The sequence below is a fragment of the Grampus griseus genome (assembly GCF_964374135.1).
Source record: "Grampus griseus genome assembly, chromosome: 4".
In the NCBI taxonomy this organism is placed as follows: Eukaryota; Metazoa; Chordata; class Mammalia; order Artiodactyla; family Delphinidae; genus Grampus; species Grampus griseus.
This window is the reverse complement of record NC_138997.1, coordinates 125,219,849-125,237,088: the sequence shown is the minus strand read 5'-3', so window position 1 is coordinate 125,237,088 and position 17,240 is coordinate 125,219,849. Positions and strand designations below refer to the sequence as shown.

General features: G+C 36.6%; 1 protein-coding gene across 2 annotated transcripts in view; it reads right to left on the bottom strand.

Annotated features, from left to right (window-relative positions):
• ADAD1 (adenosine deaminase domain containing 1) overlaps positions 1-13,188 on the bottom strand; it is a gene marked incomplete at both ends in the record, with an annotated part of 44,996 nt that extends 31,808 nt beyond the window's left edge. The window contains 5 exons of one of the 2 annotated variants that reach the window (XM_082653266.1): positions 295-420; positions 5,019-5,087; positions 9,742-9,909; positions 12,065-12,259; positions 13,017-13,188. In XM_082653266.1, the coding sequence (XP_082509392.1) occupies positions 295-420; positions 5,019-5,087; positions 9,742-9,909; positions 12,065-12,259; positions 13,017-13,188 (730 nt within the window). The remainder of the gene's footprint in view (positions 1-294; positions 421-5,018; positions 5,088-9,741; positions 9,910-12,064; positions 12,260-13,016) is intronic. The other variant, XM_082653267.1, reaches the window with a different exon arrangement.
• Positions 13,189-17,240: the final 4,052 nt, after the last annotated feature.

The following is a 17,240-nucleotide window of genomic DNA, read 5'->3' as shown; positions in this document are numbered from 1 at the left end:
GGTTAGATTTCAAGATGGTAGTGACTCCAACACAGTTACTGATTAAAATATTAGGTTATTTTACCATTCTGCAGTTCTCTATTGGTTCCTATTCAGTATACTTTATCTCTACCTTTGAGAATCTTTGTGTTTAATGACCCACACCTACTAGAAAGGGCCACTTCAAATCAATGCAGCACCACTGTCAACAGGGGCAAAGATAGTTAATTAAAATATTACCATAGCGTAGTTCAGATCATTAAGTTACTTAATAGCTTTTGTACAAATGAACACATCCCAAGTACTTGCACTTACCTCTTTCAATTATAAAAGCAGCTAATGAGTTGCTACATTTCAGATACTCTGAATGATTAGAAATTAGTTGATAAAATGTTCCTTTAACGATCTGTGAAATCTTTGCAAACTGAATATGTCTCCCTTCTAGAAAAAAAAAATCAAATGCAATATGAATTTGAAGAACACTGTGCTTTCTCCCAGAGGTCTCTATTATTCCTCTTATAACCTTTCAATTGAATGAATTAATTTATAGAGATATGTAAGCAAATTTATAATTTATGTCATGATTGATTTTAAAGTATTCCATTCTAAAAGAACACAAGCTATTGAGCTTTTTGGATTCTTGTAAAAAGATGTATAAGTATTACATATTAGAGGATTACTAATTTATAATTGATAAAACATTCAAAAGTCATACAGGACACAAGACAATTCTCTGTTGTATGGGATTGTCCCACATTGCCTGACAAGCAACATCTCAATGAATGCCAGCAGTCTTCCCCAATCACTGTGACAATCAAAATATACTCCTAAGTATTTGTCCCACTGACAACCACTGCAAAGCACTAAACACTTAGACTCTTGATATAGTTCCACGTTCGCACTAAAAAAAAAAGTCCCAAACTTTGAAAGGAGATAGTCTGAAGTAATCAGGATTACCATAGAACAGTTATAACCAAGAACAGACATCAAAAGTCACCCATGGACCTTTTTAAAAAAATGAAAGACTTGAGGTTCTGAGATAGGGCCCTGGCCATCTGTTGCTTTGTGTATGTATGCTTGTACATCCCCAGGGAAGAATCATTATTCTAGAGAATGAGAGGTTGCAGAATCACTTAATATAGTATTTCTCAAAGTTTAGTTGTTTACTAAACACTGATAGTTCTTGTTAGTTGCATGATAGTTGCTAAGTAGTCTATCAAGTGGTTCGCAGTCCACTATATCCTCAGAGGAAAAAAGTAAATGAAACAATTTTGCTCTCATACCTTGCATATATATGAACTGTATAACTATATTTTTCACAGAAATTCTTTTTACCTGCTTAATAATTAAAAAGGCACATAAATGATAAAAATTTAATATTAGTAGTCTCAGCTAAGACAGCTCATTTCAGTAAGGCCATTTACAAGTTTTTACTTATATTTGTTAAACTTGAATTTTTCTTTGTTAATATTGTTAATGCTCTCTTAGCAAAAACATGTAAAGTCACATCAAAAAGAGTTAAAGAACATCATAAACACAATCAGAAGAATGAACTACTTGCTATATTCTTTTATCTAACCACAAAGCATACAATGAGAAGGTGCAAATTATTATAATTGCATGCTAGCATATATTTCATTTAAATTAGTAAAACCATCATGTGGTGTAAAAATTAGCTTTTCGTGTTTATGCAGTAAAACTATGACTGAGAAGTACTCAACAACTTGGCTCAGCTTATTACCAAAAGCTTATGATACAGGAGAAGCATATTCATTTGATGATAGTATAAAGTTAAACGTTTTTTTCCCACTGAAACAGCAATATAAGAGATGTACATTCATAAGTCTCCCTCTCCAAATGCAACCACTATTACCAGTATGGATATTTTGATAAACAAAATATACATCTAAACATACACTAATTAAAAAATAAAAACTGGGGCATGCTAAAATCCACTTTGCATTTACAGTAAGTTCTCTACATAAGAACCTTCAAGTTGTGAACTTTCAAAGATGCAAAGGTACGTTCATATGTCCAATCATGTAAGTTAGTTCATGTGTCTGTCATTACACTGTCACGTGTGTGCATCCTCTACAAGTGGTTGTGCTTTTGTGTACTTTACTGTACAATACTGTATACAGTAGTACAGTATATTTATTTCAAGCCTAGGATGTCTGGAAGCAAGTGTAAAAGCAGCGGTGATGTAGCTGATACTACTGTACTTTTCAAGGTACTGTACTGTAAGATTAAAAGTGTTGGGGCTTCCCTGGTGGCACTCTGGTTGAGAGTCCGCCTGCCGATGCTGGGGACGTGGGTTCGTGCCCCGGTCCGGGAGGATCCCACATGCCGCGGAGCGGCTGGTCCCATGAGCCATGGCTGCTGAGCCTGAGCGTCCAGAGCCTGTGCTCCGCAACGGGAGAGGCCACAACAGTGAGAGGCCTGCGTACCGAGAAAAAAAAAAAAAATTATTTTTTGTGTTTGTTTTTTATGTATTATTTGTGTGAAAAGTATTATAAACCTATTACAGTACAGTACTATATAGCCGATTGTGTTATTTGGCTACCTAGGCTAACTTTGTTGGACTTATGAACAAACTGGACTTACAAACACGCTCTCAGAATGGAACTCGTTTGTATGTAAGGGACTTACTGCACTTGGTCTTGGGCATCATTCAGAGGTAGTGCTACCCTCCTTCTTCTTAATGGTTCCATACAATGAATGCACTGTAATTTATTTAATCATGTCCTATACAGTTAACAATTATTTTGTGCAATGATATAGAATAGAAAAATACACTGCAATCAGTACTGACAGATCAAGAATTATGTGTGTGGCAAGAGAATATTTTGCTGCATATTAAAAACGTTGCACCTGAATATCATAAAGGATGTTTGGAAGTTAACAACGTACTGATATAGCTCTTGATCTTAACTGGTGTTGAAGGAAATAACAAATGTTGTGAATATAATCAAATCTTAGTTACTAAATGTATCTCTTACTAGCATGCATATGAAGGAATAAGGAGCAAGTGCAATACTATTTTTCCTATACATGTGCGCTGGTTGCTGAGGAAATAAAATGTTCTCACAAACTATTGGAAGTGAAGGATGACACAAAAACATGACATACATGATGCTAATTAACACCGGTTCTTTGATTTCCAGTTGCTAATTTCAAGTGATCTTTAGTATCATAAGTAACCTGAACCTATCTTCAGAGCCAAAGTATCACTATATTAAATGAAGATACACTCCAGTAAAAATATGGCGAAGTAGACAGGCTGTGAAATGGTGATACCCTCCATAACTAGCCCAGCAGGACCTGTTCAGGAGATTTTTATGTATCCCAAATCTTTTTTTCTTCAAAAGTGATAACATTCAACACCCGTGTTTACCTATAAGCCTGATAATGATGTCTGTTCTCCATTTCCCAACTAAAAGAAAACTGTCAAGTTTTAACTTTTTAACTCCTTACCTGAGCCTACCAAACCTGACTCTACTCATGTATTTCTTTAAACATACCGTTAACCACATACTCTTTCTTCCCCATAGATTGATGTGTTTTCTCAGGGTAACAGTAGTTTATATTATTTGCCAACCCGGGATTCTTTTTAACTATTCATTAAAAATGTCCACAGAGGCTGAAAAGAAAGACTAGAGTCCCTTCTCATATTAAGAAATCATTGCTGTTGGACTGACCACTCACTGTCCTTCTGTTCATCAATTCTTATGACCATTAGGGTAAATGACTATCTCTGACTGACTATATTTAACTATTGGTAGACTTTGCCTTTTGAATGTGCCTATTTTCCCTGGTCTGGTCGTTTTACTCCAAACAAGCACACAAATGCAGCTTTTTTTCTGTCTCAGAAAGACAATGGAAAACCAAACCTGAAAAGGCATAAATCCTAATCCTCAGACCTGGAAAAGACAAAGAAAGAAACGCTGTTCTTCACTTTAGTTGCACAAACACTCTAAAGTCTGAAGTGTTACTATTATGTAGGCAATGTAGAAATTAAGGATAATTTTCTGCCTTTCAGGGGATTCACAATCTAATGGGAAAAGTATACAATAATCTACATAATGTTGAATATAATAAAATGTTAAAATAATGGTAGTTACTATTTAGTGAGCACCTACTGTGTGCCAGGCACTGATCAAGTTTTTTTTAAAATGCATAAATTAATTTAATCCTCACAATAACCCTATGAGGTAATTATTGTTGTAGCTATTTTATAGACAGAGAAATTAAGGTGTACAGAGAAGTAACTGGTCCTAGGTCACATAACTAGTAATTTCAATTGCAGTTATAGTTTTCTTTGGGCTTGAGTGACAAATAACTAACATTAAAAGAAAGTGAATAGATTACTTGAAATGAATACCCCAACCATCAAGCACCAGAAAGCCACTGGATTTCATTAATGACCGGCCCACCGAAGCAAAGAGTTCTCAAAAAAGCAGTTATATGATATTGATAAGCCGTCTCTTTACAGGAAAAAAACCACTTCTTCAATAGTTCCTCTCCAATTTTATTATCTCTCTAATTTTTAGCAGAGTATGGAAGGAAATACTCATCTTTGTTGAAGTGTGACAGGTTTGAATAATAAAATTCTAATGTACATTTTCATACCTATGCATATTTTAATTATATGCTGTTATAATTTTTAATTGGGTTAATCTTCTTTAAAAATTATCATAGGGGCTTCCCTGGTGGCACAGTGGTTGAGAATCTGCCTGCTAATGCAGGGGACACGGGTTCGAGCCCTGGTCTGGGAGGATCCCGCATGCCGCGGAGCAACTAGGCCTGTGAGCCACAACTACTGAGCCTGCACGTCTGGAGCCTGTGCTCCCCAACAAAAGAGGCCGCAACAGTGAGAGGCCCACGTGCCACGATGAAGAGTGGCCCCCGCTTGCCACAACTAGAGAAAGCCCTCGCACAGAAACGAAGACCCAACACAGCAAAAATAAATTAATTAATAAATTCCTACCCTCAAATATCTTCTTAAAAAAAAAAAAAATTATCATAAAGGACTTTCCTTCCATAATGTACTTTTGAAACATATACTGGTTCAGGTGAAACAATAGGTTCTGCAGGGATAGGAGGGGGACCTGTAAATAAAACAAAAACATAAGGAAAAATGAAACATCAAATGTTCCAAAGAGCAGGTATCATACTACTCTGTAATAAAACAGCAATCCAAGAATGATTATCTTTTCTGTATACTTCTGCCAACTCTAGGCCATCTACTATCCATTAGCTCAGCCTTGCTAAATGTCTTTCCTATATTGAAATCAATTCTACAAACACCAAATACCTTTCTGGGTGCCCTATTCTTATGCTACTACATAGCTTGCTTTGTAATAGATTCAACATTCTGAAAACCGGTAAAAATGAAACCCTGTTCTAAATGCTTATGAACAATTTTATATTTACAATAATACTAGGTAAAACATTTAAACTTAATATTCTACCAAAAAGTAAGTAAAAAATTACCATTTTAATACTATTTTATCAGAGTAGTTTGTAGGGGAATACTTCATTCAAAGTTTTCTAAGCTTTTAGTCCCATTCTTTGCAATAGCTTTCCAATTTGGTTCCCAAGTTGGGAAATCCAGGAAGAACAAGAAAAGAACATGACACTAAACTAAAGGGATAAAAGATCAGGAAAGCTTAAATGAGAAGGGTCCAGGAGCAAAGGTTCAACTAAAGTACTCAATATCTCTCAAGAAATCATTCATAAAGACAAAGGAAGAAAATAGAACTGCTACTCTGGACCTCATTTTGAGTAAAAATGAGAAACTGGTTGTAACACAGAAATTAGCAAAGAAAGACTGACAATGTCATCTTGGGGTTCACATTAATTAAGTAAATGTTGACTATAGTTAGATATATACACTCTGGACTTTAAATAAGCAGAACTTTAAAAACTCAGAGAAAGATGGATTTTTTCCATCTACTCAGTGAGGATCAAGTGAAATGAAAACTAAAGATATTAAATCCTGTTTATCAAGCACAAATGCTTTCAATAAATAAGAGAATGTGACTGTACAAGTTGGTCTGCATTTTGAAACACCATATACAGAGTAATCTTGAAAAAGATGAACAAAGTTGGAGGACTCACACTTCCTGAATTCAAAACTTAATTTACAAAAGTTACATTAATCAAAACAGTGTGGCAATGGCATAAAGACAGACACTTATAGACCTATGAAATAGAATAGAAAGTGCAGAAATAAATCCTTACAAAGGTGGTCAAATGATTCTCAACAAAGGTGTCAATACCATTCAATAGGGGAAAGGACAGTCTTTTCTACAGATTATGCTGGAAAAACATGATATCCACATGCAAAAGAATGAAGTTGGACCCTCAGATAACCCTATATACAAAAATTAACACAATATGGATCAAAGACCCAAACGTAAGAGCTAAAACTATAAAACCTTTAGAAGAAAACATGGGCAGAAAGCTTCATGACATTGGACTTGGCAATGATTTCTTGAATCTGATGAAAGGCACAGGAAACAAAAAAAATAGGCAAACTGGACTTTTTCAAAATTGAAAACTTCTGTGACTCAAAGGCCACTATTAACAGAGTAAAAATGCAAATCACAAAAGAGGGGCAAATATTTGCAAATCACATATCTGATAAGGGATTGTTATCTGGAATATACAGAGGACTCCTAAAACTCAAAAGAAAACCAAACAACCCAATTCAAAAATGGGCAAAGGACATGAGTATGACATTTCTCTAAAGAAGATATACAAGTGGGCAATAAGCACATGAAAAAAATGCTCAACATCACTGATAATTAGGGAAAGCAAATCAAAATCACAATGAGACATGATATCACACCCATTAGGATGGCTACTATCAAAAAAATGAAGAATAGCAAGTGTTGACAAGGATGTCAAAAAATTGGAACCCTTGTGCACTGTGGGTGGAATGTAAAAGGGTGCAGCCATTATGGTAAACAATACAGCAGTTCTTCAAAAAAATTAAATACAAAATTACCATATGATCCAGCAATTCCACTGCTGGGTATAAAACCTGAACAATTGAAAGCAGGGTGTCAAAGAGATATTTGTACACCCATGTTCATAGCAGCATTATTTACAATAGTCAAAAGCAGAAGCAACCCAAATGCCCATCAACAGAAGAACGGATAAACAATATGTGGTATACACATATAATAGAATTATTATTCAGCCTTAAAAAGGAAGGAAATTCTGACACATGCCACAACATGGATAAACTGGCTAACTGAAATAATCCAGTCACAAAAGAGACACATACTGTATGATTCTACTTAAATGAGGTACCTAGAGAAGTCAAATTAATATAGACAGAAAGTAGAATGGTAACTGCCATGGGCTTGGTGGAGGGGGGAATGCGAGTAACTGTTTAATGAGTATAGAATTTCAGTTTTGCAAGATGAACAGTTATGGATATTGGATGCACAAAAAAGTGAATGTACTTAACACTACTGAACTGTACATTTAAAATGGTTAACTTGGTCATTTTTATGTTTTAAATACATGCATTACAAAAAGTTTACGTTACTTTTACATTATTAAATGATTTTTTAAGGGGTATTGAACTAAAATAAACACAGAGCCAGATTCTTAAATCACTGTGTCAAAAAGTGTTAGATTTTTAAAACCTAGCATAATATCATTAAGCATACTGCTCTTGAAAAGAGTCAGAGCAAAAAAGTATTTATATGGTTAACAAAAAACTAAGAATATACTTTTAAAAACACCATGTACAATATATGAAAGAAGATATACATGAAAGATAATTCTGATGAGTTCAGAATTTTGAAAAAATTAGTTTTTAAAATTTTACATTATAAATAGGGAGGAGACTAGAAAAACAAATATAACATTAACAGCAAAGAAAAGAAATAAATACTCAATACTTATCTTCCATATCTCTTCACAAGAAAAATAAATAGTTAAGCTCAGTTGTCTAGGACAAACATTTTAAAGAAGAAAATGTAGTTCATTATAAGGGAAAAGATGACCTAATTGAATTATTTCCAGGCTCTATGCCAAGAGAAAACCTTTTATTAAAGAACTCTTAGTCATCATTAAGGAACTATTGGCACTTTTTGAGAAAACAATGGTGAATATAAAAGTGGCATCAGTGCAGATGGGAAAATGCTACTTTAATTTTCACAAAAAAGGGAAAAGATAAATGTTTAGAAACTAAAAATTGTGGCCCACAGGGCAAAAGATTTGCTAGCCCTAGATAAACATTTTGAAAACCCTCAGGGGAAATGCATTTTTCATGAGAAGCCAATCATAAATATCATTTTCTGATAATTAAATTAGATGCGTGGGAAATTCTGTAGATATATTTTAACTTGATTTCAACAAAGTATTTTAGTTCCTTGAGGGTACAGAATGGGTCTTACTTGATTCTAGACTCCTAGTATTTACCACAGTCCCTGGAAGTTATCACAGTCCTAGTATTTACCATAGTACATCCTCAAAACATAGATTTATTGATTTGAATGCATGTGACGGTTGGAAAGAAACGGGGAAAATATTGCTGGGGACATACCTAGGTGGGTTGATAGCTTATAAAATAATCACATATAAAGAATTTCCATTGATAAACTGCCAGCATGGATAAGACACCAAAATTATCATACCCAGCCCTAAAAAATTAATTAATAAATCTAAAAAATAGTGAACAGAAATATGAAAATTAACAAAATACTTTCCTAAGTACTTATTTAATCCAAACTATCAGTATTTTGAAAACAATGAGAAAGACTACACATCAAAACAATAATGGTTTTAATTAAACAACAGAAAAATTAAAATATATAGAATAAGAACTGAACTTAGAGAAAGAACAAAATGACCTTAAGTATTACAAAAGAAATATTAAAATTAATAGGTTATAAACAAACAAAAAAAGCCCAGTCATAAGGTGATTTGAATTTAACTAGAATTTATTGTCACTGTTTAAATCAAATTTAAATGTTTTTATTTACTAAAGTTGCCTCATTTACAGCTAAACCAAAATGTAATCTAACATGAATGAAATATTGACAAAAACTGGTTACTATGCTAACATATATATTCCTCAAATTGATTAATGTTTAATAAGAACCACTGTCATTTGATTATGTTACTGTTCACCAGGCACTGGTTATAAGCTTTGCATCCATTATTTACTGAATCCTAATGACAGCCATAGTAGGTATCTATCCTTGTCTCCATTTTTCAAATGATGAAACTTAGGTTTAGGAAGCAAACAACTTGTCTTGTCCAGGGTCAATACTCAATCCTGAGCAATCTAATTCTGGACTTTACACTCTCAACCTATTTGCTATGCTACCTTAGGCCCTTATTTTCTCAAGTAACCCTACCATTACTGAATTTAACATAGGCAAACTTCACAAAAATTGCATTAATAACCTCTACATATTAAGTGCACAGTGTTAAGTTCATAATAAGAATCCAATAAATTACAGAGAAAGCTAAGTTTCAGGACTCAAACCCATCTACAATCTGACAAGTTATCAGACAGTTCAGCAACATGTTTACATCTTTGGTGTTGAAATATACAAGAGCATTTTAACTACTATTAAATAAGTCAGCAATCAGCAACAGAAGAAAAGTATTCAAATCCTGCTACTTCTATCTTGTAGTTGCCAAGTAACTCTTCATTAACATAAATCTTTCAGGTGACACTTTCTGGAAAATGATACACTTTATAAACACTACTTTATAATCAAGAATATGTACCTGATGTTTCTGAAATTCTTGGTTCAGTTTCATCCAATTGTAGAAGCTCATCAAGAGCTAATTTTGCTGCATTGGATCTAGACTCCTTTTTATTTTGTCCCAGTCCAGTCTTGTATTGAATACCATCCACCACAGCACAAAAAGCAAAATATGGTCCCATAACATTACCTTGAAAAATAACTCAGAATGAATGCTGTAATACTTCACAATATGATCTTGCAAAAGATGTCTGTTACATAGAAAAACATCCCAGTACAACTGTAGAAAACTATCTCAGCCTACCAGTTATTCTGCAGAGCCAATACAGGTTAAAAGTAAAGTGGAGTGGGCCCCTGAACTAGTTCTGAGGAATCCTTCAAGCAGCCAGTTTGGCTCCAGATTCAGCATGAACAATAGGGCCAGCTTAGAGTACACATCACACACAGAGTGACAGTGCCTTGTATAATTCCTGGCAATGGTAAGCATCCCAATATCTATCTAATGATCAATGAGAGGGAAGATGTGGAGCCTCTGGCAACATGTCTCTTCTTTCGAACTTCAATACCAATGAAGTTGAACAACTCCTACACTCCGAGTGCCCTGATACTCTTATAAGCTCCGGAACAGAAGGAATCCCTTTGAAGAAATCTTATGTTTCTATCAGGGAGTCACAATAAGCAATCCAACCCATCACAGCCTTACGGTGTGTGTGGGGGATTTACAAGGAAAACCAAACCGTAAATAATAATGAGAAAAGATATGCTAAAGAACTGAACTGTCCAGTCACCCAAAATTCCCGGAAAAATTACCTTTACACAGTTACATTTACCTAGTTCATATTTGCCTGATGAAAAATGAAATGGAACCATCTTCTAAATTTACAAGCCAAAGATTTTTCTGGTTCAAGTTTTACTTGGTATTCAGACTATAGGAGGCCTTTAAGAAACTTAAGTCTCCACTCTGGTTACAAATGGCTACATACAGTGTCACTCCACATAAGCCTCATTATTATTGTATTATCTTGTCTTCTTACATATTCCATTAACTTCTGGGTTTTTCTTTAAGATGTACATCAAGAATTTAGAAGCAACTCCAGACTGCATCAGGGTAAACTGTCTTCCTCCTAACATCTATGACCTCAGTTTCCCAAATTCCTTCCTTCATGATCACCTGGGTTCCAATCCAAATCTAGTAAACCTGAGCCTATTTTATATTTTTAACAAGTGGCCCAGATGATTCTTATTTGTGAGATATTATGCGTCAAATTTGTTAATAAGTACTCTGTGTCAGAGTGCTGAGGCTTTAAGCTTCATCCTGTTTCTACCCCAGGTTCTCAAACTTGATCATCATCTAAATCCATACTAAAGAGCTTGTTAAAAAATATTGACACTCTGGTTTTTCTACCAAATCTACTGAATTAGATTATTCAGCTAGTACTATGCACATAAAATGAACACCATTAACAATCACTGGATTGTGTTTTTGAGTTTTTGCTTTGTTCAACGAAGAGTTGCCCTGATAAGTTTTCTTCGTACTGTGACCAATAGTTTACATTTTCCAAGGGCAGTCTGAGAAGAATGGCAGAAAGCTAATTACACAGAAATTCAGTCCATAGTATTGATCATATGAAGTTATCCAACCTACAGTGATAGAACCTAGGAAAACTTCACTTTATTATTAAGACCCTATTTTTGTCACCTGTTAATTTTCCTAATCACTAGTCATAAGGTTAAGAAATCACAAACTTCTTTACATCTTTTACTAATCTGTACTCCTGTAGCCTTCCACAGGCCCAATATGCTAACAGATTCTTCTGGCAGGGGACAGTTTAAGAGAGAATGGAGAAATTTAGTCAAAGACAAGTCTGCAGACAGAGAATCAATCAGGTAACTGCTATTTTCCCTTATACTTTATAAAAATTAGGTTCTGAAATATAAATTTCAGAAGCCAAATTTGACTATAATTTTCATTAGGCATCATCATCACAGAATACCCATAAAATCATCAGAGTCCAAATATTCAACATCCCTACAGAAGTATATTTATGCTATAAGAAGTACTTACAATTGAAAATAATCTACAAGGCTGATGAGATTTAAACTAGCCATACACAAAAAATTAAAATTTAGTATTTTAGAACTTTTGTATGAGTAAATTTAGAGGCTCAAAAGGCTAAAGAAGTATGAACATAAAAATTTCTGAAGTACCCTTGTGAAGACATACTAGCAATTATCTAACCCCGACATTAGGCAAATAAATAAGATAATCAAATTTTGTACCACTTATATACTGTTTTCAATAGGAAAATATTTTCTAGTACTGGAACAACCAGATACAACTTCACACTTGCCTGTTGTTACTGTTTCCTTAAGGTCAAACTGAACCCGCTGCATTTGCGCAAACTGGTGCAAGGCTGATACCGGATTTATCTCTCCATGCTTGTATTTCATTATAAATTCCTTAGGTATTTTTTTTGGAGGAAGGAGAGGATTTGAAATAGGTGAAAGACCTTTGGAGAGCGATGGTTCTGGAAAATTACCTAAAAATAAATGTTTACGCTTGTCAACTTGGTTAAATTAAAAAGAATAATAAGACAAGCAAAAGCACCAAACGCTTTCCTAAAATGGAAGGTGTTCCAGACACATTTAGTCACATGTGTTTTTCATTAACAATGAGTTTCTACTACTAAAGAAGTGTAACCTGTTACTGTATATATCTTTTAGAGTACTATTTTGCAAAGTACTATCATTGTCATATAATTAAGTGATATCAAAGAATCCTAGAATTTCAGCGATGTCAAGGTCTTCAGAGGCTCCCTAAGCCAGTTTTATCCATGATGTCATTAAGGCCTAAAATGTATTAAGACAGATTTGGGACTAGAACCTAGTTTCTACTTCCCATTCACTATTTCATATTACCTTTCACGTTGAATTCAATCAAATTTTTAGTGTGTCTGTCCCTGCTTTACACTTAACACTCTACTGAGTGATACGTGGAATAGAAACCAGTATAAATCCAGTCCTCTCTCCTGAAGGGGATGACACAGCCTCACCTCAAAAAGGCAAGACACACTGGAAGTGGTTGTACACCCAAGTGGTAAAGAACAATTAAGTCAGTAGCCAAGGGAAGGACTTCTACTGTGCTGGGAGTCAAATCCAAGTTTCAGCCGGGACATGGCCACAGGTAAATGGATATATATCCAGGAAACATTTAAACCGGGGGCTCAACAAAACTAACTGGCCATCTCAGAATCTTAAAGAACGTTGGCGTTAGTACAAATGTAAAAGAGTTTGTACCCGTCACTTGAGTAACCCTGGATGTCATGTTCGACAGGCTGTAACTTTCCGAGGAACATCCTGTGGGTGTGGTTACCGTCTGGGCTGATGGCTGAACTGCCAAGTTCTTTTTCAGCATCTGGGCAAAGCTAGGGACCCGAGAACCCTGAAACCAGTCATCGTGGCCAGACATTTTCTCACCTACAAATTGTAAGAAAGTTGGCAGAAGACAAAAAAAAAAAAGTATTACGTAAACTAAAAATACTCTGAAATAAAAACCAACCACATTCCCATAAGCGGCCTTTACACACACATGACAAGCGCTAAACCTCTAACTGATGTCACGGCTGCTCTGTGCCTACAGTTTTACGGGTGACAAAACTCTCTCTCCTAAATCCCTCCCCCAAAGCACTACTACAAAAAGGAAAGAAGGGACGAAGTGGTCCGTGGTGAAAAGCCCTTCCTCGGGTGTCAGGAAAAACAACAACAACAAAAAGAATACATTTGAGACCCGCATCGGCCCGCCCGTTGGCGGCCTCCCGAGTCCCAGCCTAACATCCACTCACCAAAATTGTCCTTCTTGCCCTGCTGGCCAGACCCTGCCGGCGGGCAGCTCTGACGGAGCCGCAGGCCGGGTGCTCGCCGGCCGGCTGCCGCCGACGCCGTGGCTTCTTCCTCCCTGCCTCAACCTCTCACTTCAAACCGCCTGGCCTGACAACCACACGGCCAGGGCTGCGTCTTTCTAATGGCTGCCTCACGGCGTCCCTGCAGGCCAGGGACTGACGCCCCCGCGCTCTGCCTCAACCAGTCACCAACCGTCTCCTAGGCTCAAGCTACCGCCCCCCGCGCCTGCGCCTACGCGTGCCCGCCGCGCTCCACGGCTTGCGTCGCCAAGTGTCGGGATGCCGCAGAACGTCGCGCACGTTTAAGGCCGCGGGTTGTGTTCCCAGCTTTCCGAGGGTGGGTATCCAGGCCTCTTGGCCGCCTTGACTGCTGGAGCACGCCGGTAACGTTGAGCAGTTCGGCCCCTTCGCTCCCCTGCTCGACACCCTCTACGCACACCTGTCCCCTACCCACTCGATCCTGACAGAGCACTGGAATGGGGTCTCCTTATCTAGGGTCCTTGGAGGCAGCCCTGTGCGTGTGTGTGTGGGTAGTTTCAAGGAAAGCCTTCGCTTTGTCCCCAGTTATACTCTGAGAAGGTCCCTGTGGACAGGGTTTGGCCTCACGGTGTCTTTATTGTTTACAGGAAAAAAAAACACCCTGGATTCTTGCAGAAGCTTCACATGGGGCCAAGCCAGGAACAGTCCTGAAAACAGGTATGGCAAACCCAGTGTGCCTGTCCTCAGTTCTTGGCTCTTGTGAAAATTGAAGGAGGCTCTGATAGAGGTGTTGCTGAGAGACCGCTGAAAATATTTTAACTAGTATTTTACTAAACAAGATTTGGCATGTAACTCATGGAATTGAGTGAGATTGTTATAAAAAAATTTAAATGACCCTCTACTTCTTTACGTGGGAAAGGCTTCTCAAGGGTTAAATCACTTTTAAAAAAATAGAAAAAATAACAGAATTGATGGTGTGCTACCTCATTATAGCAAGAAGTAATATCCGTCCACAAATACATGGGTTAATTGGGAGAAAAAACAACATCATTTCTCTCATTAAGTAGTGCATTTTCAATAAAAGCGGCATATTCTTTAGTGGTTATCAGAATGTGTTGATTATGACGTTTTGATCAAGTGCTCGTTGATAACTGTAATGATAACTCAGTCTAGGTTTTTTTTCCTTTAATATTTAGAAACTTTTGCTTACAGGAGATTAAAAAGTTCAAATGTTGCCAAGAAGTGTGGTAAAGATGGTGAATAAAACTTCTAAGTACAAAATTATATAATTACATTAGGATCAGTTTGAGTAGGGACACGGAATGGAAATAGAAGCTAAAGAAGTAAAAGGAATGGTTAAAAATTACTCTTAAAGATAAAGCATATGTATATAATGTTTTATTTTGTAATAATTTTAGATTTACAGAACACTTGTAAAGATAGAGTTCCTCTATACTCTTCCATTCTTCCATCCAGTTTCCCCTAGTGTTAACATCTTACATAGCATAGTACATTTATCAAAACTAAGCAATTCACATTGGTACAAAACTACTAACTGTACTATATACTTTATTCGGATTTCACCAGGTTTTTAATTAATGTCCAGATTCAACCCAGGATACCCCATTGCACTTAGCAGTCATGTCTCTTTCGTCTTCTGTGGTTTAAATGGTAGTTTCTCAGTCTTTCCTTTTTATGACTTTGATCCTTTTGAAGAGTACCAGTTGGATATTCTGTAGAATGGCCCTCAATTTACATTTGCCTAATGTTTTCTCATGCTTAAACAAGAGTTAAGGATATTTGGTAAGACTACTGTGGAGGTAAAGTGCGCATCTTGTGGCATATCAAGGAGTACATGATATCAGCAACTATTAGTGGTGATGTTAACCTTGATGACTTGTTAAGGTTGTGTCTGTCAGGTTTCTCCACTCTGAAGTTACTATTTTCCCTTTTCTATACTCTGTTAGAAGGAAGTCCAGCATACACACAAGGGGAGGGAAATAGAGATACATCTCCTGGAGAGAAGAGTATCACAGTTTATAGACATATGTTAAAACCACCATGTTAATAAATATTTTGAGGGAGATAATTTGAGGCTATGTAAATATCCTGTTTCACCCTGGAGTTTGACTAATTTTCATTTTGCCTAAAGCAGTTATTACTGTGGTATTCTTATTTTTTTAAATAAGTTTTCTCAGTTAAATTTCTTCTTTTTTATTAAAATATAATTGACACATAACATTATATTAGTTTCAGTTGTAAAACATGTGATTTAGGGCTTCCCTGGTGACACAGTGGTTAAGAATCCGCCTGCCAATGCAGGGGACACGGGTTCAAGCCCTGGTCCAGGAAGATCCCACATGCCATGGAGCAACTAAGCCCGTGTGCCACAACTACTGAGCCTGCTCTCTAGAGCCCGTGTGCCAGAACTCCTGAGCCTGCAAGCCATAACTACTGAAGCCTGTGCGCCTAGAACCTGTGCTCAGCAACAAGAGAAGCCACCGCAATGAGAAGCCTGTGCACTGCAATGAAGACCCAACACAGCCAAAAATAAATAAATTTATTAAAAAAAAACATGATTTAGTGTATGTATATATTGCAGGTTGATCACCACAACAAGTGTAGTTAACATCACCACATACAGTTATAAATATTTTGTTTGTGATAAGAACTTTTAAGATCTACTATCTTAGCAAATATTGTGCATAACATCCCCAGGACTTATAACTGGAAGTTTGTACCTTTGACATCCCCACTCCTTGCCTCTGGCAACCACCCATCTGTACTCTGAATCTATGACTTCATTTTTTTTTTTTTGCGGTACGCGGGCCTCTCACTGTTGTGGCCTCTCCCGTTGCGGGGCACAGGCTCCGGACGCGCAGGCCTTGCGGCCATGGCTCACGGGCCTAGCTGCTCTGCGGAATGTGAGATCTTCCCGGACCGAGGCACGAACCCGTGTCCCCTGCATCGGCAGGCGGACTCTCAACCACTGCACCACCAGGGAAGCCCTATGACTTCATTTTTTAAAAATTCGATATGTAAGTGAGATCATACAGTATCTGTATTTCTCTGTCTTATTTCCCTTAGCATAATGCCCTCAAGGTCGATCCATGTTGTTGCAAATGGCAAGATTTCCTTCTTTCTATGGGTGAATAATATTCAGTTGTGTGTATATATACATATATGTGTGTGTGTGTGTGTATATATATATATATATATATATATATATATCATCTTTATCCATTTCACCATTGATGGACAGTTAGGTTGTTTCATGTCTTGGCTATTGTAAATAATGCTGCAGTGAACATGGGGGTGCAGATATCTTTTACAGTTACTTTTTTCATTTTCTTAAGATAAATACCCAGTGGTGGAAATGCTGGATCGTATGGTAGTTCTATGTTTAATTTTTTGTGGAACCGCTATACTGTTTTCCATTACCAGTGAAGGAATTTACATTCCCACTAACAGTGTATGGGAGTTCCCTTTTTCTCCACATCCTCACCTGGTATTTCTTTCTTTCTTTCTTTTTTTTTTTTATTGGGGTATTGTTGTCTTACAATGTTGTGTTAGTTTCTACTGTACAGTGAAGTGGAGTTCCCTGTGCTATACAGCAGGTTCTCATTAGTTATCTATTCTCTAT